Raw genomic sequence first — 25,006 nt, forward strand, 5'->3', positions numbered from 1 at the left:
CATTAGTTGGGAGGTTGCATGGCTTGTACTGTCATACATGATGTGTGTTTGTGTTTGTGTTTTTGTGTGTATTAGAAGAAATACATTTTGAGATACCTGGACATAGAAATAACAGACAGAAACACTGCTGTCTCTTACTCTCTGGGATCTGCCTCCCTGGGAAGTGGCTCACTAGTTGCATTCTGTAAGCTTCACACTGTATTGATGAAGGTAATGAGGTTCTGTCATGTTAAATCCAGGCTAGTCTCAGAAAACTCATTTGGTAGGTGTTCCCTTTAGCCACTCTTAAATTGCGTGATTAAAACAGCGCTCCTTGGAGTCAGAAACATGACATCTTACATTTGATTTAGAAGTTTAAAGAACAATATTTATCTATAGTAGAACCTAGTTTAAAATCCTCATTTGTCTTTGAAGCATTATCAGGTATCCAGCAGATGTCACTATACAGTCTGTATTCAGTTTTTTTGACTTTACCGAGTAATGTTTACAGGAAGGCTCAGTTGGGGACAATGCTTTATCAATGGTTTAATGACAGTTTCTATTAGTTTGCTGCTATGTGTGGTACTAAATCAAGTTCCCCAACAGAGTATTTTTGGTGGGAGTACTTTTCTCTATCTAGAAGCATAAGATGCAGAAATTTCTCGGCTATATATTTCATTCTCTCACCTACAGGAATGCAAATGTTTAAATAAATAAACATACATTATGTTTTACCATTAATGCTACTTATGTATCTAACTTCAATATAAAAATAGGACTGAAGATCATCTGAACTGTTTTTACAACCCTTGTGACAACAAATATGTGCAGTTTTTCCCTCACACCAACCAATTCTCCTACAATTCAATTGAACTCTGATGCTGTCTACCTGGAGTTAGCATCAGATCCCACAAGTTAGGGGCTCAGTCCCACATGATTGCCCCCACTTTAAACACCAATTGCAAGTCCCAGAGATTTTTTACTTCTGACTGATCGGCTATAAATTGGGAGTTCCCAAGACCCCCCTCCTCGGGTTCAATAATTTGCTAGAAGAACTCACAGAACTCAGGAAAACAATTTACTTACCGTTACTATTTACTTATTGTTATAAAGGGTACAACTCAGGAACGGCCTAATGGAAGAGATGCATAGCGCCAGGTGTGGGGAGAGGGAGCACCACTTCCTCTCACCACTCTCCTGTGTTCATTGATCCGTAAGTGCTCTGAACCTTATGAGTGAGGGGGTTGAGTGGAGGTTCCAGTACATAGGCATGACTGGTTAAATCCTTGCTGCTGGTGATTAACTCAATCTCCAGCCCTTCTCACTTCCCCCTGGAGGTCCAGGGTTTGGCTAAAAGTTCTAACCCTTGCATCACAGGGTTAGTTTCTCTGGAAACCAGATCCCATCCTCCAAGCACATTAGGATGGACTCAGGTGTGGTTGGAAGGAGCTTATTATGAATAACAAAGGACATACCTCTCATCCTTATCACTCAGAAAAATTCCAAGGTTTTTCCAAGCTCTTGTGCCAGAAATCAGTGTGAAGACCAAATACTATATACTTCTTATTAATCACAATATCACAGATATATTGAGTCTTTCAAAATATTTCCTGACCTCATTCATAACTATATACTCCATCATTTAACTTCAAAATGTTCTAGCGAACCATTAATGCCCTGCCAACTGGTTCATAAGAGCTATATTCAAAAGAGGTTAAGGAAACATTTCCCCTTTTATTTTGAAGAAATAACCATACCTGAACTTGGAAGCTGGTATTAGTTAGGATAAATGGAAAAAAGTAGCTTAAAGAACAAAGAAGATCAGTTCCCTCTCATAGCCTTCCAAGGTAAGAGGTTCAAGTTGCAGAACAACTCCATTTCATGCAATCATTGGTCTCAAGTATCCTAATTCAAGGCTTGGTTGAAGCTGGGTTGTTGGGAGTTCCTGCCAACAATAATGGGAAAGAAAGTAAGGAGGAGTAATGTTGACTAAATGTTGGCTTCCATAAGACCAGTCCCAGAAGTGGCCCACATCATTGCACTTGCTCCTTTGTTAAGAATTTAATTACACAGCCATACTTAACTGCAAGGGAGGTTAAGAAATTTATTTGTAGATGGAACACAAGACAACCATCATTCAGAACTACCTGAAAGCTGGCTGAATGGAAGTCCTACAACTAGAGAAGTAAAAAAGAAAGCACATTGAGACTGGTAGGAGAGTGGAGGTGTGGAACGAGCTGGTCCAGCACCCATGTGGGCTGCTTTTTTAATCCAGAGGGAGACAGTCCCTACAGAGGCTGCTATGAGGAGCAAGGAGTCCAAGCTCCATACCAGACCCCCAACTCAGGGTCCCAGAGCTGGGAAGAAAAGTCCCCATAACTTTGGGCTATAAAAATCAGTGGGGATTGAGTCTGAGGGACACGGAGGCTACCAGACCAGATGTTCCTCTTAAAGGGTCAGGCATAATCTTACTCAGACTCACTTCCTCTGAGCTCCAGTGCCAGGAGGCATTGGGGGACCCAGACACATATGGGGAGGAACTGGGTTGTCTGGCATCAGGGCAGGAACTAGGGCTTTCTACCAGATGGAGGTGCTCAGAAGGTGCTTGCAGGGGTTCTTGAAGGTGCTTGTTCCTATGCCAAGACCCCCCCCAACCCAGGGCTGACTGGCAACCATATCTGAGTCCCCATCAACTTGGAGCACACTGTTTGCTCTGCCCTGGTGATTTGATGAGACCCTGCCTCATCCAGTTTGTAGCCCCACCCAAGCTGTTTGCAGCAGCTTTTCCATATGAATGGCCTGTTCTGGCTTAGGCTTCAGATTTTGCTAAAGTCTCTCAAGCTGAGGCTGGTGTCAATATGCCTCAAACCTATCAATAAAAATCCCAAGACCCAGCACCAGCACCAGCCTGCCTTGCTTCACAGCTGGACCTCACCTGAGCACTTCCAAACCCAATACAAATAGGAAGAATCTGCAGATCTCTCTGTAGCTCCTGCTGGGTGGCCTCAGGCAGTGGCTGACTTTGCACCTCCCTGAAGACCCAAGAGCCAGTGCACCTGGTGGACAGCTTCAGACCATACCGGATTACAATTCTACACATCCACAAGTGACACATGCAAAGGGAAGACTCAGTGAGCACCAAAACCCTATTGAAGCAAGTCCTGCTCCATAGGGGTGTTTCCTGCACAGCAGCTCTCCCACTGTAGTCCCAGCTAGTCCTCACTGTCAATTGGCATGGAGGTTAATTCCTCCAGTGACACTGACAGCAATCAAGTCTCAACTACAATAAGACTGTTCACAGCCCACAAAGGAGTGCACCTAGAGTTCCCAGCTCAGTTGACTGGGGAGTTCTGAGTCACTGGGCCCTATAGGACACCTACTCTACAAGGCTACTCTACCAACTCAAGGAGACATAGCTGCTCTACCCAATACATAGAAACAAACACAGAGAAGCAGCCAAAATATGGAGACAAGAAATATGTCACAAATGAAAGAAATGGAAGAAAGCAGACTACTGGACACAGAGTTCAAAACCACAGTTGTAAAGTTACTCAACGATATTCATGAGATCTTCAAGGGACTTAGTGAAAATTTTAAGGATATTAGTGAGAATGCCAAAGTCATGGAAAAGGACCAGTCAGAAATAAATCATACATTAACTGAAATAAAGAATAGTATAGAGGGATTCAACAGTAGACGAGGGGATCCTGAGAATCAAATTAACAATTTAAAATATGAGGAAGCAAAAAACATCCAATCAGAAGAGCAAAAAGAAAAAAGAATCCAAAAATCTGAAAGTAATGTAAGGAGCCACTGGGATAACTTCAAGAATACCAACATTCGAATTATGGGGGTGCCAGAAGGAGAAGAAAAAGAGCAAGATATTGAAAACCTATTTGAAGAAATAATGACAGAAAACTTCCCCTTCCTGGTGAAAGAAATAGACTTACAAGTCCAGGAAGCACAGAGAGTCCCAAAACAAGAGGAACCTAAAGAGGCCCACACCAAGACACATCATAATTAAAATGCCAAGGGCTAATGACAAAGAATCTTAAAAGCAGCAAGAGAAAGCAATTAGTTACCTACAGGGGAATGCTCATATGCCTGTCAGCTGATTTCTCATCAGAAACTATGTAGGCCAGAAGAGAGTGGCAAGAAATATTCAAAGTGATGAATAGTACTGACCTACAACCAAGATTACTCTACCCAGCAAAGTTATCATTTAGAATTAAAGGTCAGATAAAGTGCTTCACAGGTAAGAAAAAGCTAAAGGAGTTCATTACCATCAAACCAGTATTATATGAAATGTTGAAGGGTATTCTTTAAGAATAGGAAGAGGAAGAAGAAAAAGATTTTAAAAATGAACAATAAAATGGCAATAAATACATATCTATCAATAATCCTAACTAATAAAGAGGGAATATGCTAATTGACTGCCACACCCTCAAAGATGGTGGTGCCCACAGCCACAAGATGGCGGCGCCCAGTCCCCTCAGCCCTGCTGAGGCAGCAGGCGCGTGGCACGGCCAGCCCTCCCCCAGGCAGGTTCAGCCGCTCCCTGCGCCTGCCTCCGGAGTCCCCCAGTCCCCTCAGCCCCCAGCTGCCTAGGGCTGGCCCAAGGTGCAGGCAAGCCTTGGATATCAGCTGCCCAGCCGCCCAGGGCCACCTGAGGCTCAGGTAACCAGGGCCGGCCAGGGCTTGTGCTGCTGGCAGTGGCAGCAGCAGAAGTGTGATGGGGGCATCACCTTCTCCTGATTGCCTGGTCACCTCCCGCCCCTGAGGGCCCCCGGACTGTGAGAGGGGGCAGGCCAGGCTGAGGGACCCCCCATCCAGTGCATGAATTTTCATGCAGCAGGCCTCTAGTTGAATATAAAAATCAAAATAAACAAGTAAGAAATCTAAAGAACAGAATAAACTGGTGAATAAAATAGAATTGGAGGCATGGAAATGGAACAGACATGATTCTCAGAGGGAAGGGGGGGTGGAGGGTGAGAAGAGGTTTAACAAAGATCTTATATGTATACATGCATTACCTATTAACACAGACAATAGGGTGGTGAAGGGCAGGGCGGAACCAGGTGGAGTGGGCATTAAGGGGAAAAAGAAGGACATCTGTAATACTCTCACAATAAAGATTTTAAAATAATAAACATTAAAAAATAATAATTTGATACATGCACAGAAACATGCACAAGGATGTCCATGCGGTGTTATATAGCAATAAATAACATACAGTAAAAAAAAAAAAAAAGCCATCCAGCTCTTACTGACCAACATAGAACTCTGGGATGTGGAGCACTTTCCTCCTTTCTATCATATCTTTTCTTTCTATTTGAAATTTCAGAGGATTTGTTCTTCCTCTTAGAGGAATGAATTCAGGACTCAAGGACCTGTAGGGGGAAAAAATAAAATAAAAACAAACTTTAAAGACCATTAAAAAATTTTTGTTTTGTATGCCAGGAAAAGGGAAAGGATGGATTTTGGTGACAACTGGCAATTTCTGTCACAGTGCTGGTGCTTCCTTGGTTTCCTTGGTAATCACCTTCAAACATGGTCCTTGTCTTTTTTTCAGGAGGTGCATTCAGTGTACAGAATTTTGGCTGGGATTTTGAATATTGGAAACATTGAATTTGCAGCTATTTCTTCTCAACATCAAACTGATAAAAGTGAGGTGCCTAATGCTGAAGCTTTGAAAAATGGTAATTATTTGATGCCTGCGCACTGTGTTGCCAAAGTACATCTTTCTCTCACGTTGGTAGTTTTTAAAGACTCTACAGAAGATAGTGCAGCTGTTGCTGGTTCTTCTGCTAGCTCTGAGTGTTTTCACTAACCAGTGTTTCCTGAAAGATGTCTTGTAGAACATGAGCTGTAAATAGATGTTCTGCAGAAAAGAATTTCACGGCAGGTAACTTTGGGCAGTGGTTCTCAACACTGGCAGCTTTTGAAAATCATCAAGAATTTTTTTAAAAGAATACGAGAGGTTGGACCCCACTCTAAATCCGTTGAATCAACATCAGCAGGGGAGAAAGCAGGCACCTAATTGTTGTTTTTTGTTTTGTTTTGTTTTACAAGTAATAATGGTGGTACAAAGAATGAGAATCCTGAGTTTACAGAAACCTCATTTAAACCAAATGAACACCTTTTGTGTTAAAATACAGCACTTTTTATGGCCTGTAAAATACTAGTTTGTGTTGTGACTCTCTAAGAGGATATTATAGTCTCCAGAAATTGCTCCAGCTTACCTGACCAAAGCGACTTCCTTCCACTTTTTTAAATCTAACACCAGTGCGGAGCTTTCCGAACACTTTGGGAGGTACTGGGTCATCTGGATGCTTCTTGGGGTTAGGGACCTGGCTTGTTTATCTTGGACTTTGCAGTGCCAAGGATAGAGTAGATGTTGAACAAATGCTGGCTGGATGAATGAATGGATGGATAGGTCCATTCTCCAGTGTCACCCTTCCCCTTTGTTCCAGCTGCCTCTGTGCTCTGCATCCGCCCCGAAGAGCTCCAGGAGGCCCTCACTTCCCGTTGTGTGGTCACCCGAGGAGAGACCATCATCCGCGCCAACACTGTTGACAGGGCCTCGGACGTCCGAGATGCCATGTCTAAAGCCTTGTATGGGAGGCTCTTCAGCTGGATTGTAAATCGCATCAATACACTCCTGCAGCCAGAGAAAAACATATGGCAAGTTCCGCCAGGGAGCAGAGGCCTCGGGAGAGCTGTCATCAACCCCGGTGCCTCAGAATTTGCAGGACAAAACATTTGGTCCTCTCTTGGGTTTTCTTTAGCGAAGCTCTTAGGTCTTCTTCTTTTAAAAATGCACTGGGGCCCTAGCTGGCTTGGCTCAGTGGATAGAGCATTAGCCTGCGGACTGAGGGGTCCCAGGTTCGATTCCAGCCAAGGGCACATGCCTGGGTTGCCGGCTCGATCCCCAGGAGGGGGAGTGTAGGAGGGAGCCGATCAATGATTCTCTCTCATCATTGATGTTTTTATTTCTCTCTCCTTCTCCCTTCCTCTCTGAAATTAATAAAAAGAAATTAAAAAAAAAATGCACTGGGATCCAGGAGGGCCAAGTAGTGATACCTGAAAGGCAGATGATTGACAGAGCCAGTACAGTGTACTGTTGAAGAGAACAGACTTGGCTTGGAACTTGACAAACAGGATTGGCATCCAAGTTCTACAGCTTGATCAGCTGCATGTTCTAAGTGGCGGATTTCTCATCTGTAAAATTAGGATAATAATCTCATAATTAGAATCAACTGAGACATTTCATGAAAAGTTTTAAAGCACAGGACCTTACATTATCACCACTACTCCCTCGATTGTGGGTGGGGAGGTGAAAGAATGAGAGTCAGCTCCCGTCCATTTGGAGTGGTTCCTCTTTCATCTCTTTCTATATGGAGCTCCTACTGCTTTAAACAAGTTGGAAATACTGTTGAAAGACTAAAGGAATACATGGTTTAAGACACAAACTATTCCTTTCTTAGAGGCGGCAGAATGCTGCTTTCCATGAGTGGGTACATGGATTGATAAATACGTGGGCACATACATACATTCTCACTGTCCTCTGAGATGAATGTTTCCTTCCCTAAAAGGTTGTATTCTCTCTCATGCAGTAGTGCAGATGGCGGTATGAATGTGGGGATATTGGATATTTTTGGATTTGAGGACTTCCAGAGAAATTCATTTGAGCAGCTCTGCATAAACATCGCCAATGAGCAAATCCAGTACTACTTCAATCAGCACGTTTTTGCTTTTGAGCAGGTAATAGTGAACTCTGAAATCAGTAAACCTGACCTGGGAAGGTGTCTCCAAGTTGCCTACAATTTGAATCAGAAACCCTGTTAGGCTAACAGGTGAAAGGCTCTAAAGGGAAAAACCACTGGCAAAATAAATCAATGGTCTACATTTAGCCTGAAAAACAAAGAAGTCTTGATTTTTGTGGAAAGGCACATTTCCTCCCTTGGGTGGAGCTGGTGCCAAGCCAATTATTTAAATGTGGCTTCCAAACGGTTTCGTGTGTATTGCCCCGAATGCTGGATTTTCTTCTACTTTATTTAGCTAAAAATATCTGTGATCATGTCCAATATGACATGGGACAATCTTGAATTCAGAACACAGGTTCTTATGTTCTTAACTCTCAGGCCGGCGCCATCCCCCATGTCCAGCTCACCAGATCCTACAGGAACTGGATGGGTGTCTCAGGGGAAGAGGAGGATAGGTTTTCTGAAATGCAAGTCTTTCCCCAATGAGTTTCATGACAAATAAAACAGGGTGTGGAGCTAGTTGGACCCTTCTCTTCCACCCCAACCCCAAGACTCTCCTGTATCAAATAGTTGCAATAATGAGACATTCTGACCAAATCCCTTGTTTTAATGAAGAAGTGGGGACACACAAACTATAATATGATTAGAGAAACAGAGACATGGAGTAAAAATGCCAATATTGGTTTTATCATCGGAGCTGGATAAATCCATACTACACTGCTCTCTCCTCTTAAACCACCCTGCCCTCCTCCCCCCCCCCCCCCCCCCCCCCCCCGCACAAAATTTGACCTTGTTTCAGTCCAGGTTGCATGCATTTATTTCCCAGGGAAATCTGGACTTTTTCTAGTTTTTCAGTCCCAGGTGATCCCCTTGCAGAATCCTTTGCAAAATAGAAGTCTGCTTTCTACCTGGTTTAAACCATACTTGTCACACAGAAAAAATTTTTAAAAATTCAACTTCTTTTCTAAAAGAGTTTCTAAATTATGTTACCAAATCATCGTTTGGGAGACAGAGAGCCATCCCTTCTTTTGCGCTTTAGCTGCCTGCCACAGGCCACCCGTAGGTCAGGCTTAAACCAAAGCTTTAACAGTGTTATATGCAGAAGGGTCCTTTACCAGCATAAACACACCCTGTTTTCCACATGTTGCAGGACGTAGAAAGTCCATGCTAAGGCAGCCTGGCGGTGCCTGGGCCAGTTTGGGGCTGGAGACAATCACACTCCGTTTCCTTCCAGATGGAATATCAGAACGAGGGCCTTGACGCTGCCCCCGTGGAGTATGAGGACAACCGGCCACTCTTGGATATGTTCCTCCAGAAACCCCTGGGACTACTGGCGCTTTTGGATGAGGAAAGTCGGTTTCCCCAGGCCACGGATCAGACCCTGGTTGGTAGGTACCTTTTGGAAAGGGACATACACTCAGAAGAGAGCCTGGCTCATGTCATCCAATGAGTGTGGCTTAATGGACCTATCCTGTGTGTTTTAGCCACCTGGTAAGTTGTGAAAGTGCTTTTAGGGAATTGAAATGTTCAGCAAATGTCCTGGTAGAATATTCATCTTAAATCTCTCAAACACTCCTCACTATCCTATTTCTGCAAACGGAAATACCATGAGCCTATGTCAACATCGTTTTTATACCTTCTTTTCCCACAAGCAATACTTGCTTCCCCTCCATTTCTTACCCTGCTCGAATATCTCCACCTGGACGCCCCTCCACCGTTAGGCCAAGTTTGTATAGAGGCCCCTTCTGGTCTCCTGGCATCCAGCTCCTACTCTCCCCTCTATCCTGGACATCCTAGCTACATTAGTCTGTTTAAAGTCTCCTTTGGTGGCTACTGTTCTCTCTGGCATGACAATAAAACACCTCCTCCTGGCATTCAAGGCCCTCCTAGCCCTGTTCCTCTTGGCTTCCTTCCTCTCCTCAGATCCTCAGTGTTGCACACGATCCTGGCCCTCACTTAGACTGTGAGATGCTTGAGGCAGCAAAGCTGGAATCCTGGCATCCCTTTAGTACTTCGCACCATTCCTCTCACAGAGGTGGCTCTCAGTCACAGCAATAGCAAAAGTGATCCTCAAGGGAGAACAAAGTTTCAGGTCTTTTCCCCAGATGGAAAATTGGTTTGTGGCAAGATTCGCTTCTAGGAGTTGAAATTGTCACCCTCGTTGGCTTCGTTTTATCTATAAAATTGTCACAAGTTGCCAGGATGAATGTTTGCTTTCCATGGGATCTCTTCATGGTTCTGGAACTAATTGGCCGGACTTCTGGTGTCATCACTGTCCATGCTCCATGCTAGGAGTTCTCAGAGCAGAACGTGAGATCTCAGAGTATGGCCTGACACCAAAGACAACATGAAGCCCTGGCCCACTTGCTCAGTGGTTAGAGCGTTGGCCTGTGAACTGAAGGGTCACAGGTTCAATTCCGGTCAGGGGCACATGCCTCGGTTGCAGGCTCAATCCCCAGCCCTGTTGGGGTGCATGTGGGAGGCAACTAATAGATGTGTCTCTCTCCCATTGATGTTTCTCTCTGTCTCTCCCCTTCCCTTCCACTCTGAAAATCAATGGAGAGAATGTCCTCGGGTGAGGATTAACAACAACAACCACATACATATAAGGATAATATCGGGCTCCTCTGAAATCCCTTGTTCTGGGTCACTCATGCAAGGAGCATGTTTTTTGTTTGATGGAGGAAACAATTCACGCTGTAACTTTTCAACATGAAAATCCACAGATAAATTTGAGGATAATCTACGCTGCACATACTTCTGGAGGCCCAAGGGAGTGGAGCTGAGCTTTGGCATTCAGCACTACGCCGGAAAGGTGAGCCGAGCCGAGTTATTCATCCTGAAATCGACAAGGGGAAGGTGTCCATACTACGCCGTCTGTGCCACTCACGAAATTGCTTGCGGACTTCTGTCTCCTTTAACCTCTTCCCGAACACCTAGTCACAGCGCCCAAGCTTTCTCAGTGGTGCCGATCGCTGAAAGTTGCCCCTGGCAAGCAAGCAGTTTCTCACTGGGGTGGCCGGCCAGCTGCCATCTGCTCCTCTCCCGGGGTTTGGCCTAGAAGTGACAGCTCTTCAGAGAGAAAACATGTTCCAGTTTTCGCGGTGTTCGGCGGTGAATGTTCACATTCAGGGGTCATCTGGAGACGTGTAGGTAACAGGGGAAGGTTAGTGTCACAGTGGGGCTCCAAGTGTAGCACTTTAAGTGTATGGCTACAGGGCACCCAAAATGTCTAGATGAAAAGGGGTGGGGGGGGGGGATTCACTTCGTCATCCAGATGTTAAGCTTTCACAACATTAAACAAAATTTCTACTTTTCATTCATTTTACTTCAGTGTCAACTTCAAGTTTCTGAAGTGGATGAGCAACTAATTCAGGAAATTCTCTAGTCCCATAGCCAATAACTCATTGCTCAAGTTCCTCCAAAGGAGCCAGTGGCATTATGGCTAATTGGTTCTGGAGGGGATCTGCTGAGGCCCTGGGCCCAGAAAATTGGTAGGACTTCAATAAAGGGCATTTTGGATTATTTTGTTGATTTGAGGTTTATTGAAATTATTTCTCAAATTCATATATGACATTAAAATAAGTTTTGCCTGACTGAAGGCTGGTTGAATGGCAATCTAGTACCAGTGAAAGGGCAGATAAGCTTTCTCTTCTTCCCTTCTAGGTTCTTTGATTAAATTGATATAAGGTACATTAACACAGGGGTAGGGAACCTTTTTTCTGCTAAACACCATTGGGATATTTATAACATTATTCGTGGGCCATATAAAATCATCAACTTAAACATTAGCCTTCTATATTTGGTCAAACATTTAATTAACTCACCTCGAACGCCTTGGGAGGGCCAGGCCAAATGATTTCTCAGGCCTTATATGGCCCACGGGCCAGATGTTCCCCACCCCTGTGATTAACGTGAGAAAACAAATTTAGGTACGTATGTACAGAGTCCCGAAAGAATGTAATGCCCAAAGGACAGCCAGGCAACTGCAGCATATATAACATCCTGAGCTAAGGAAAGGAGTAGGGGTCTGTCCATACAAAGGGAAGGGGGTCATTCAAGGAAGGCAGAGGAGGGGTTTGGAAAACAAAAGTTTGCCCTGTTATGCAGGTCGGTTGCTTAGGTAAAAATGTCTGGCGCTAGCTCTCTTCCCGGTACAGGCCCCTTCCAGTGTAAATTTAGGCAGTTGAGAGGGAGGTAGAGAGTTTTTCCTGATTCTTCTGGGTTTTGATTGCTTTTAACTCAAAATACTCTTCGTGTCAGAGTGGCATATTTTGGGGTGACTTGTTCTGAACCCCTTCACAAGCAAAGGGGATTGCTTTTCTCTCTACACAGTACATGATGGTATCTATTTTGGATCTTTGGTAGAAATCGTAACCCAGATTTTGCTCTTAAATACTTAATTTACCTTTGCATTGATGTCTGCTTATTAATGTCCTTCACGTCTGAGATACCCACATCTGCCCTGATCCTCCCTCCCCCATTCGTATCTGCTTCCCATTCCTGTCCTCTTCCTCACGCCTCCCTTTCCATCTCTCTGTCCTTCTACACCTTTTTCTTACCCACCCTTTTCCCTCCCCCTTTCGCCCTCTTCTTGATTTTAAGGGAGAAAAGGGTCCTTTTCTTTTGGGGTGGTGTCCTTTCCTGGATTCATTTATCACTAACATTTCTCTGGAGTGTTCCTTAACATTTCTCTGACTTGGATCCCCTCTTCCTGAGAACTGAGAACTGCTCAGCATCCCTGAGCAATCACCAGGTGCTGTGAGTAGTACCTTGGAAAGCACTGAGTATAGTGGTTGTGAGCCTGGCACCAAATGGCCTGGGTTTGGATGGCCGCTCACCGCTTGAAATGTGTGACCATGGGCACATTATTCAGCTTCTCGCTAAGCCTCTGTGTGCCCACCAATAAAATGGAGGTAATAAGTGTTTGCCTCATAGGATGGATGCTTCACGTATAGTTAGTGCACAGTATGTTTTTTTCTTTATTTTATTTTTTCCCCCATCACCATTTATCCTCCCTATATCCTCCACTCCCACAGGCCCCCTCCCCCCAGAATGCCCGAAATGTTTTAATAATTATTCTGATGTGATATTGATTTGAGTCTTCAAAGAGCACCTGAATAAGAAATTAAGGTAAACTGCCCTGTCAAAAATTTCAAAATTTCCCCTTATCTGGTGGGCTGGATTTAAGAGCATGGCTGTGTCAAGATTAATTCTACACAGAGGTCAATTGATGACGACCTCAGACAGCTCACCAGTGTCACCAATGGTGGACAGTATTGGCTAACTTGTAGTTTGCTATTCATATTGCAGGTATCATACGATGCTTCCGGGTTTCTTGAGAAAAACAGAGACACTCTCCCTGCCGATGTGGTTGTAGTCTTAAGAACATCAGAAAACAGGCTTCTTCAGCGACTCTTCTCAATCCCTTTAACCAAAACAGGTACTTGGAACCTCCCCCTGATAGCCCTGCAACCGATGCTTCTACAGGCCCTGCTGGGGTTTTCCAGTTAGTGTCTCAGTTCTGCCAGGGCTGCAGTACTAACACTGAACTTTAAACAGGGGTGAAGGTCTGACAAAGTTCAAGAAAAGGAAAGTCATCGTTTCTTTTGCAATTTAATTTTATGTATACACTAGTAGCCCTGTGTACGAATCTATGCGCCAGTAGCTCTCTGCTGCCTTCCTGTAGCTCTCCGCCCGATGCCCTGCCCTCCTGTGCCTCCCCCCCGCCTCCCTTCTCCCTCTCCTTCCCCCCACCCCCATAGCTTGCTGTCCTGCCCCCTCCTGTAGCTTTTTGCCGCCCTCCTGTAGTTCGCTGCCCCACCCTCCGGCAGATCTGTGATCTGGTCATTATGCCTCAAGGATAATTAGCATATTCCTCTCATTATATAGGATTAGAAACCCGGTGCATGAAAATTCATGCACTGGACAGGGGGTCCCTCAGCCCAGCCTTCCCCCTCTCACAGTCCGGGAGCCCTCACGGGCGGGAGGTGACCCAGTGATCAGGGGAAGATGATGCCCCATCACACCTCTGCTGCTGCCACTGCTGGTAGCGCAAACCTCAGCCAGCCCTCGGGCGGCCCTGGGCAGCTAGGGGGCTGAGGGGACTGGGAGACTCTGGAGGCAGGTGCGCAGCACCCCAGTGGGGTTGAGGGGACTGGGAGCCACCATCTTGTGGCTGTGGGTGCCGCCATATTTGAGGGCGTGGCAGTCAATTAGCATATTCCCTCCTTATTGGCTGTGGGCGCCACCATCTTTGTGATGGTGTGAGTGTCAATTAGCATATTCCCTCTTTATTAGATAGGATATGTACACACACACACACTTTCTCTAACATGAACTTTCACTTCTCATTTTCTCTGCCTGCTTCTTTTCATTCTTGCATTTATAAAACCATATGTTATTAATTCATGCTAATACTCTAACATGGTCTCAGTTTACCTAGATTAGGAAGATTATTCCTATTCATGTATGATTCCAAGTGAAGGGAGTATAGGAATCAAAGCCATTCAATCATGGGGTTCTCAGAGGTTACCTGGTCCAATTTCCCACCCAGTCATCGACCACACCCCACTACTCCCCTAACCAGCTTGGAACTGGTCCATTGCTGGCCTACATCCACTACATCCACAGCCTATGCCTACTTACAGTCAACTTACGTTTAGTTGCTTAGTCAGTTCTCATGCCAGGAAGCAGGAAGTTGCTGATCTTTGCCAAATGAGTTTTAATTGGGTCAAGTTCCTTTGATTTACCTAGGATTCTGCTGCTTTTAGCTGGGAAAAATCAGATCTTCCCATAGCTGTCCTCTCAAGGGCTTTATTTATTTATTTATTTATTTATTTATTTTTGAGGCTATATCTAGAAACAAATATGGGTATACTTTTAAGAATGGAGGGTGAGAAACCTCTTTATCATTGTTCATAATTTCCTCTTCTTTTCTTCCCTCTTGGAATCGTTGGCACCCGTGTCTAGCATGAGAACTTTGCATGTTAAAAGAGAGTGGCTGCTAGGTCTGATTTTCAGCAACGTGCAGAGGAATAAAAAGCTGGGTTAAGAAAAAAGCCACAGTCTACAACCTTTGCTTTATCTTAACTTGGGAGAAAAGTTGAAACCAGGGTCTTAACTTTATTCAAACATGCTCCTTTAAACAAAATAGTAGGGTGCCCACCAGAAGGCTTCCCTCTAGCTTCCTCTCCAGACCTCCCTTGGGCATAGTCAGGATTCGATTCATTATGAACTTCTGGAGAATGGGCAGGTGTGAGCAGGACTGGTGCTTCCTCACCAGACACTACGGCGTAGACTCATCAGACGACTCTGTGCAGAGGCAAAGATAAGCCATTATGAATAGGAGATGTACTCTTTGAAATAAAATATATCCAAGGAACTTGTCAGTTGACATTAGCACTCTCCCATAAATATAAATAATGATTTGTCAAATCTGTTCACAGCTTTGGCATTTCCAATTTTTCAACCTCTGGCAAAAATTTTAAGAGTTCACAGCCTACGCCACTAGGTGGCGCTGTGTAAGAAATCAGGCTCTGCCTTCCATTGGCCCTGATCACTTAAAAGCAGGAAGGAACAGGAACAAAGAGATTCTTTTTTTATGTTTTTCTCCGAAAGAGCTTTCCTCCTGTCTTTTAACTCTTCCTGAATCTTGCCTTAATGCTGCACTCTATACCAACTGGAGGGAACTAAAAAGTGCCTTCCTGAGAAGCTTCCTTGTATTCCTGAGTTGTATATTATGCATAATATTTTTTTTGAAATCCCAAGCTTTATTTCCTCTACATTTTGAGTATAAGTAACAAGCCACAAATACACATCAAAACTAATAAGCATGATTCTGTTTTCTTTTTCTGAAATTATTCATGTAAAAATGCCTTCGAACAACAAGCATTTATAGGACAGCTCCTAGTCAGTCGTAAGGCACTGTTTAGGCAGCAAAGGAGAATACAGAGATAGAGATAATATGGCTTTGCCCGAGAGCCACTGGAACGTCCTTTTACCTTCATTTTCTGCCTAGAATTAGAGATTAATTTATCTACTTATGACAATATTTGTCCTCAAAACTCAGCTCTAAAGAGATCGTACATCTTATGTTATAGGTCAGACCATTAATTAAGCTTCTAAATTTTAAAAACATCTATATTATATATTTTTTGGCTTTATTATATTACAGCCTTTGAAGGTGGGAAAACCTTAATGGACAGAAGTAGGTTGTGCTGCTTTTGCTGAAACTGCAAATACATGTTTAAGGCACAGGCTCCTTACGAAGGGAGACCTGGCTGTACATCCCAGTGTTCTGGCTGAAACAGGATCCCACATACCTGTCGTTTTGGAAAAGAGTATGCTAATATTTTCAATGCATGAGTAACCATTTTCTTGGTCATTTTTATTTATCTTGCTTGAGACCCTCAAATACTTAAATGCGACACTAATTCAGTGAGCATAGATATTATGGGCGATGACTTCATAAACTTTTAGGGGATGAACTACAGAGAGGAAGGAAAAGGTCAAAATTGGGAACCCTTGGAGGCTGTTAGTCCCAAACTCAAGGAAGAGGTCCAGCACTGGGCCCTCAGATCTGAGAGGAGAGGTCAGGTCCCTGTGGGATGTTGGCAATGCTCTGGCTCCTGGTCTTGGTGGTGGCCGCATGGATGTTGGTTTTATAGTATTTATTATGCTGTGCATTTACGTTTTGCACACTTCTCTGTGCATGCATTCTGTTTCCCAGTAATTCTTTTCTCCCCAAAATATAGAGCAGATACCTTAGAATCTTAAAAAAAAACCCAAAGCCTCTACTGTTTTTACTTAAGGTTCCCTGTCCAGCTGAAGTTTACCGCTAGCTGGACGGTGGCTGTCCTTGCTTTTATTCACAGGCATTGGAGCGCCTCGGGCTAACATTCCTGTCCTTTAAAATCAGCTTCCTCTCTGGGCTGCTGGGCAGGTAACAACCCCTTCATTAGTGGATATCAAGCAGAAATATTGGTCTTCGGTTTAATCCCTTATCAAGGTTGAGAGGATTGACCTCTGTGTGTGTTTGTGTAAAACCATGACATAAAATCAGGGAGAGGAATGCAATCGGCATTTTCCTGTTTCCTGTTCACATTGCATATCCCTAAATACTGAAAACCACAGAGTCATCAGCGTCTCCCAGGTTTCTGCAGTCCCCCCACCCCCCACCAGCAGCGGCTCCTGCTGGCACACAGCTGCCTCTGGTGGGGGCCATGCCTCCGCCTGAGGGGCACACTTTGATGCCAAGGTATTCGGTGTCGATTGGGTAAATGGAGGCAGCTGCAGTCAATATGGGTTCTCTCAGTTCCCCTCTTGTACGACCACTTTAGGCCTGCTGATGGGCCACTTCAGAGGTGATGAAATTTTCTTTGTAATTCTTCCTATTGATAGGAAATGCTCTGAAGATTTTATGCGTGAAAATTTGATGTGGCAGCAACACTGCTTTCTAACCCTTCAGCTGGGACTTCTCAAACTGAATGATCTGCGTATAAAAACATTAAAAGGAAAGATGTTCTAACAAGGTCTCATGGCATATTTTCCTGTTTGGGCAATGTCCCACTCGCTACTAGTAAACTAGAGAAAAGTTCAAAGGGCTCAGGGGCGGAAAGAGAAGAGGAGTTTTCAAAAAGATCCTGAAAAACCCTTTTCTGCCTTTGAATCATGAATCCTGACTTCCAAAGAGTAATTTGGGGTCTCAAAGGCTTTAGGAACTTGGGGAAAACTATAAGAAACAAGAGTAGCTCCAGAGGGAACATCGTCTGAGCCTGAAAGTCTGGCTTTTGCATCAGAAGCTAGAACTGAGCTTTGTCTCCACCGGCTCCTTCAGGTCTCTCCCGTGGAATTTGATTTGCAGTAAAATCAACAGTCAAGTCTCTCAATCTTGACTTCCACTGGCTCCCCTTTTTATTTATTTTTGTTAATCTTTACCCGAGATATTTTTCCATTGATTTTTAGAGAGTGTGGAAGGGAGGGGGAGATACATAGAGAGAAACATCAATGTGAGAAAGACACATTGTTTGGTTGCATCCGGCATGTGGGGGACCAAGCCTACAAGCAAAGTTTGTGCCCTTGACCAGAATCAAACCCAGGACCCTTTAGTCCGCGGGCCGATGATGCTCTATCCACTGAGCCAAACCTGCTAAGGGCTGACTCCCCTTTTATTTGGATGTGGAGGGGGCAAGATGAGCCTCCATGTTGTATCTGCAAAGCATTGTAACGCTTTCACTGCTAACATACTTGTTGATTGTCTGTTCCTGATTCTGTAGCTCCCCAAATTAAATGCTTTAAGCTCCTAAGAGGAGCCATTAGTAACCATCTCTGAGTTTTCATTTTCTATTTATGGCTGCTCCTCCATCCTGACAGTTCAGCAAATGAGTTTAGCAGGATGAGCTGACTCTAAATGACCAAGTTCCAGGGTCAAGGACATGAACAGTCCTCCGCTCTTCCTGAAACAGAGGCTGTAAGGAGCCAGCCCTGTCAGGGAGCCCTGGTGAGTCCGTTCCTCCGCACACAGAGGCCCACTTCATTCTGTTTAATTTGGGTGTGTGTTTCAGTCAATAGATAATTACATGTGTATCATCTTTCTAGATAGGGTGCTATGCATAGGTGATTTCTACAAGGAATAAAAGAAAATCCTAGCCAGAATAGTCAGGGACAGATAGTGCCAAATCCTAAAATGTATAAAAAAGTAAGAAAAATAAATAAATTCTGAACAGGCATGTAAATCAATAAAGTGGGCGATATGATCACTGTGTCTATACAAGTAACAATAGAAGGGCCCTGGCTGGTGTGGCTCCATGCACTGAGTGTTGTTCCATGCACTGAGAGGTCGCCAGCTCTATTTACCCCCTCCCCCCTTGCTGGCTCAATCCCCAGTAGGGGGCGTGCAGGAGGCAGCCAGTTGACGCGTGTCTCGCCCTCTCCCTTCTCTCTCTAAAATCAATAAAAACATATTTTAAAAAATAGAAGGAAAAGTCATGGAAATACCATGAGTTGACATGAAAAAGAGTTCTTTTAACTAAGAAAGGCTTCTTGGAAGAGATTAAAATACAAATAAAAGGCTAGAGAAAATTGAGCAGTCTGGGAGTAATGAGGTTTCTAAGCATGGAGAGGAGAGGGAAGTGGAAGTGGGATGATTAAGGGAGGAAAGGACTCAAGACAAAGGGAGGGAAGCGAGATGGATAACTATGGCGAGCTGCTGGGTGGAGGGGGGTTCCTGATGCTGATCTGAAATACTGTGGGAGATGCGGGTGAGCTCCTGAAGAGAACCATTCAGAATGAGAAACTTGAGCAGGGGTGACCAGAGAGAACAAGGGTGTTCCCAAGGAGTCAGCTCTGTGTAACAGACACTCAATAGCTACTTTTACATTCTACATTTACATCTAGCATTTATTCTGAGTTAATTTTTGTATGGGGTACGAGGTTGAGACTCATTTTTTCATAAGTATGCCCATTTAATGAAATGACTATCCTTTTTCCATTGACCTGCTTTCACATTTGTCAAAAACCAGTTGGTTATATTTGTGTGGGTCTGTTTTATTGACCTACATATCTAACTCTTCACCAATACCACACTGCCTCTTGTAGCATTTATAGTAAGTCCTAAAGGCAGGTAGTGTGATTCCTCCAACTTTATTCTTTTTCAAAAATTCTTTTGTTTCTTCTAGGTCCTTCACCTATAATTTTTAAAAGCAGCTTGTCTATATCTATTTATTTAAGAAAACCTGTGTTCTCACATGGTCGTCCCTTGATCTGTTCGTATATTTTCTCTGTTCTAATCTCTTCTTATAAGGACAATGAAGTTATAATGGATGAGGGCCCACTCATAGGACCTCCTTTGAACTTAAGCACCTTTTTAAAGGTTCTATCTCTAAATTAAGTCAAATTCTGAGGTTCAGCATATAAATTGGGGGAGGGGGTTGTTGGTACAGTTCAGCTCATAACAGGTCACTAAGAGTTGAGGGGCTCATTCAGGATGAGCCGCAGGGACGGTTGTGACCAGCCAGATAATGTGCCACTTCTGCCAGTCAGGGAAACAGAACTCTGCCCTTTCCCCTTTCTTCCTCCTCTTCCTGCACCAGAGGAGCTGGCCCAGAGCAGAGGTGTTGAGAGAAGACTCTGTCAGTCATGAAAGCATCAGTCCACCCTGGAGGGAAAGGGAGAATGGGGCAAAGAACTTTGAATTGATATGCTAGTAAAGGTTAAAAATAAATAAGAAGGAATCTTCAAAACCAAAAATAATCTTTAGTAACAGAAAATATCAGGCGAATCTATGAAATGGGGCTGGAATATGAGTAAGAGCTCCTGTCCCCATAGAGAGGTGCAGTGTCAGCATGAGTGGGGAAGTTGCAGGGAAAAGTGGAACCGTTTCTTGCTTATCCCCAATGAACTGAGATGCCTCAATAGGCTGACTTCATGCTCAAGGCACAGCAGAGAACCACACTGCTCTCTGCAGGTGTGACCCTGGGAGCTGGAAGGTGCCATCACTAGCTGGGGAGTCTTCCCAGCACCCGCCGGGAATGGGCAAGAGTCAGATTCTTGTCTCAGGAGTAGAGCAAATGATGCTGAGGGTCATTTGAATAATGGAAATAGCAAATGTTAATTATACTCATCTCCAATAATTTGCAAGCAGAGCTGTGGAGTTTAGTACTTTGGCCTACCCAGCTGTGCAGTTGTCTCATACAACAGTCTTGTCTACTTGAGAAAATTGTAAGCTCCGCGAGGACAAGACAGTGTCTTCTATTTCATTTATATACAGAACATACAGCCAGAACTGCTCACAGTGCTGCATAGTGCCATGCCATTATCCATGCTAATTCTGCTTTCTGGAGATATTTCTGTCCCTTCACTCTCATCACCACACCATTCATCTGTGCCCCCTCCTCTGCCTCCTAATCCTTTTCTTAGGTCAACACTCAACCACTGAGCCACACTGGCTGGGCGACCACTATTTTTGAGTGTGTGAGAGAAGTCGCTATTCTGGATTCTCAGAGTTTAGCACAAGGTTTTAAAAGTTCCTTTGGCTCTAGAAGAGTCCCATCTTATCAGTATCTAGAACAGTGTTTTCTGAAGTGTGTTTCATAAAACACTAGGCTTGTGGGAGGTGAAGAGGTGTGGTGAATAAGAGATTTCTATGGTCAAAAAGTATGGAGAATATTAAATATGAAAATTCAATAGGTATCTTTACTGCAGAAATATCAAGGTGGTTCTCATGTACAGAGCTTCCAAAACCAGTAAGAATCTTTTTGTGAAAAGCATCTTGAGGATCAAGAGTCAAATGGGCCAGGCCGGTGATGCTCAGTGGTTGAGCTTCAACTTATGAACCAGGAGATCATGGTTCCATTCCCAGTTAAGGCATATCCCAGGTTGCGGGCTTGATCCCCAGTGTGGGTGTGCAAGAGGCAGCTGATCAATGATTCTCTCTCATCGATGTTTCTATGTCTCTCTCTCTCTCCCTTCCTCTCTGAAATTAATAATATATATATATTTAAAAAAGTCAAATGGGACTCACTGAGGCAATGCTGATCAGAGAATTTTCCCCCACGTCTTGTCCAGCATGGGTCCTGAGTCCCATTTCTTAAAGTCCCTCATGCTTTCCTAGCTCTAGGGACTCTGTTGCTGTTATGTCCTTAGAAAACTAAAAATAACCTTAAACACTAGAAACTAAAACCTTCCATATCGAGTGGTAATGATGACTAATATTGGGAACGTTAGTATCTGTTGTGAATGAGATCCACTGTCTTTCCCAAACACATTTTAACCATAGCTCCTAAAAGTGACAGCGAATGTACATTTTATTTTTAAGTGGCACTTCAATTTAGAGCCATTTTGTTTTATTTCTTTAATGATCCTGTCAAGTATAGCAAATATAGCAGTTTTTGATTTTTCAAATGGTCAGAAATGCAAGAAAAATACATTCTGATTCTCTCAGCCAGCATCTTTCTCATTCATAGAAAAGAAATATGTTCCCATTTAGGATGAAAGGTTCTTTGCTTTCATTTCATAGCTCATATTGGAGGAAAAATCTCAAGGTCCTTTACAGTTTGTCAATTTATTCCACTATTAACTCTCTCTGTAATGGGGCTTTCAGGTCCCTCCTCCCCCTCCCTTTACTAAAAGATAACTCTGGGCACTTCAAGTCAAATGAATTCGAAACAAAGCCATTAAAATTGTAATCTCTCTACTTAGAGAGGGATCACAACTTAACACTTTTTCCCCAGGAATTTGGGTCATGTTAATAAAAACTGTATTTTTCTCTTTAGAGCACAAGACCAGATTCTAACAGTCTAGTCCATATGTTAGAAGCATATAAAAGTTAATCATTTTGCTCTGGTGCCAGCATCTTGTATGTGAAGAGAAGCTGTAAACCACAGCTGTGTGGAGTAACAATTGTGAACTTTACTGGCATGCACATGTGAGATGTCAGTAAACTAAAAAAAAATGTCACTTAACTGAACTTGAGAGTTGGAAATGGGAGAGGACCACTGAGATTTTATTAAGGTTCCAGTTTAGTAGAGTGGTTCCATTCTTTGCATTTCACAAGGGTAGTTCAATTCACACAAAAGCCAAATCAACTTTTCCCCCCAATGATGACTAGATTTGGTTTAGCCACAATAGTGATTGCTGAGTAATCAGTGGGATTGCTGTGTGGTTGACTTGGTTCAGTATGTAAATGACTTAAAAAATTCCAGACAGTCATCTAAAATCAATTGGGTTCAGCAGATGAGTGGGGGGAAAAACACACACAAAAATACTATGGTACATTGACACAATGGAATACTACATGGCAATAAAAAGGAAAGAACTCTTACCATTTGCAACAGCATAGAGTGACCTGGAGAGTAGTATGGTGAATGAAATAAGCCAGTCAGAGAAAGACAAGTATCACATGATCTCACTCATATGTGGAATGCAATGAACCAAGTAAACTGATGATCAAAAATAGACCCAGAGACATAGAAGCATGAACAGAGCATTGAACCTCAGAGGGAAGGCAGGGGAGGGTGGGTGGGAAGAGATCAACCAATGAACTTGTATGCATATATGTATAGCCCATGGACACAGACAATGGGGTGGTGAGGGCCTGGGTGGGGGATGGGAGCGGGCTGGAAGGCGTTAATGGGAGTAAAAGAAGGATTTATGTAATATTTTCAGCAATAAAGATTTTTAAAAAAATCAAATCAATTGGGTTTAATCAGTTTGGCCAGGCAGCAATCCCACCAATTACTCAGTGGTCTACCTTGGATATGATCAAAAGCCCTGAAACAACCCCACAGTCTTAAATTAGGACATCCTAATTGACGGGCTTTCTCAGTATTACTTCACTGCTCTGCACTTTGGATATTTAGGCAAGAAACTTGAATACTTTTTGCCTCAGTTTCTTTTCTTGATAGATTGGGAACATGGCTCACAGGGTTGTCCACAGGGTTGTCATATTAAAGAATTCATTTCACACACTGAGCACAGTGTCTACTACATTGTAAACACTCAGTAAATGTTAGCACTGAAGTATTGTCAACTCTTTTCCAATCTGGTGCAGAGGGACAAATATCGGGCAAAATAAGTGGATTTCTCCTTTATTTTCTTATCTCTGATGGATTTTTTTTTTTTTCAAGACAATAGATAGTACTATACAGTACTATGGGTTCTTCCTCCCTCCCTCCCTCCCTTTCTTCCTTCCCTTCTGTTGATAGTTTGTGATTTCTGCTTTAAAAATAATATTTTAAGACAAATAGGAAAGAATAAAATAAACCCCAGACATTAAATCCTCAGTTATTTGCTTTCTTTTCTAGTCATCAAACCCAATATTTAATGAGGCTCTAGGCCAGGGGTCCTCAAACTTTTTAAACAGGGGGCCAGTTCACTGTCCCTCAGACCGTTGGAGGGCTGGACTATAGTTTAAAACAAAAAACTATGAACAAATTCCTATGCACACTGCACATATCTTATTTTGAAGTAAAAAAACAAAACGGCAAAAACACCCGCATGTGGCCCGCAGGCCGTAGTTTGAGAACGCCTGCTCTAGGCAATAGAAAATTGGATATTCTGTAAACTCTGATTAAGTGGAACCCCTAATTAATAACATTTTTGTAAATCTCAAAATATATGCGTTAAAGATTATCACTAAACTGAGCCAAGTTATTTAGCTTAAACTAAAACTCCTTGACCAACTAGGACCTGTAGGGGTATACGTGGCTCTAATAAAACCCCCTATACCAACAACATCTGCATCTTTACTCATCACTGAAATTCTGTTAACTATAAATTGAACAGGAACACTTTATTCCAGAAATTCAATAAACATTCATCTAGCCTTCTGGGATGATGAAACCCAGATACTAAGAAGGCAAGTAACTTGTTTGAGCCCTCTTAACAAGTAAGTGGCAACACTGACACAAACCCCAGGTGGTTGGATCCCAGAAATTTACAATCTTAACCACTTCAGCTCTGTAATCCAGGCCTCAGATAGCTTGAGCAAAGGGTCTGAAATATAAGGGGAGCATGTCATGGCCAGAGACTAGCAAAATGTTCAGGGTATGTAGAGGGAAGCGAAGTGAGTTGGGGCCTGCTCCTGGATGGTATTGGATGTCATGTTAAGTAAAAATTTAATGCAACTCAGTTTATTCATTCACTCATTCATTCACATGTATTTATTGAGTGCTTGCTATGTGATAGATATATTGTGCTAAGCACTAGATATACAGTGGCAAATAGGATAGACTTAGTGCCTGCCTTCCTGGAGCTTAGACTCCAATGAGGAGTCACAAGACACAGTATTAATTAGATTCATGGGTAGCTTTAGTGCATCAGGGAACATCTTCGGCTTTGAAAGAGATATTCTCTAGAAACATTTAAACCATAGATCTGTTTCATTCAGGTTTATTACTCATCCATGGTGCCATACGAACTGCAAAAATGGTTCACAGTCAATTGCTTGTTTCCATGAAATAATGTTCTTGAATGACTGAAAGAAAAATCTGTGGTACTGAAGTTTGCCAAGAGATGGAAGAGATTATCCATCTATAGAAATTGAGGCTAAAAATTATCTAAAATGTTGTTCTGGTGCATTAAAGCATCTTCGATAAACTTTTGTCTTTTAGCCTCAATCATATGTAGGGAACTTTGCAAGCCTTAGAGCAGGTGCTGAATAAATACTTTTTGAATTAATGAATGAGAACAGATGTACTAAGTGCCTGACTTTAAAGAGCTTGCAATCTCTATAAGGAATCAAATAATTGCCAAAGAAAATT

General features: G+C 43.2%; 1 protein-coding gene across 1 annotated transcript in view; it reads left to right on the forward strand.

Annotated features, from left to right (window-relative positions):
- The window catches only part of MYO3B (myosin IIIB), a 357,251-nt gene that overhangs the window by 153,840 nt on the left and 178,405 nt on the right, over positions 1 to 25,006 (forward strand). Inside the window, exons 16-21 of the mRNA XM_054723043.1 lie at positions 5,552 to 5,678; positions 6,453 to 6,663; positions 7,596 to 7,743; positions 8,980 to 9,133; positions 10,472 to 10,560; positions 13,059 to 13,188. Of these exons, the coding sequence (XP_054579018.1) occupies positions 5,552 to 5,678; positions 6,453 to 6,663; positions 7,596 to 7,743; positions 8,980 to 9,133; positions 10,472 to 10,560; positions 13,059 to 13,188 (859 nt within the window). The remainder of the gene's footprint in view (positions 1 to 5,551; positions 5,679 to 6,452; positions 6,664 to 7,595; positions 7,744 to 8,979; positions 9,134 to 10,471; positions 10,561 to 13,058; positions 13,189 to 25,006) is intronic.

This window comes from Eptesicus fuscus, chromosome 11 (genome assembly GCF_027574615.1).
Source record: "Eptesicus fuscus isolate TK198812 chromosome 11, DD_ASM_mEF_20220401, whole genome shotgun sequence".
Lineage (NCBI taxonomy): Eukaryota > Metazoa > Chordata > Mammalia > Chiroptera > Vespertilionidae > Eptesicus > Eptesicus fuscus.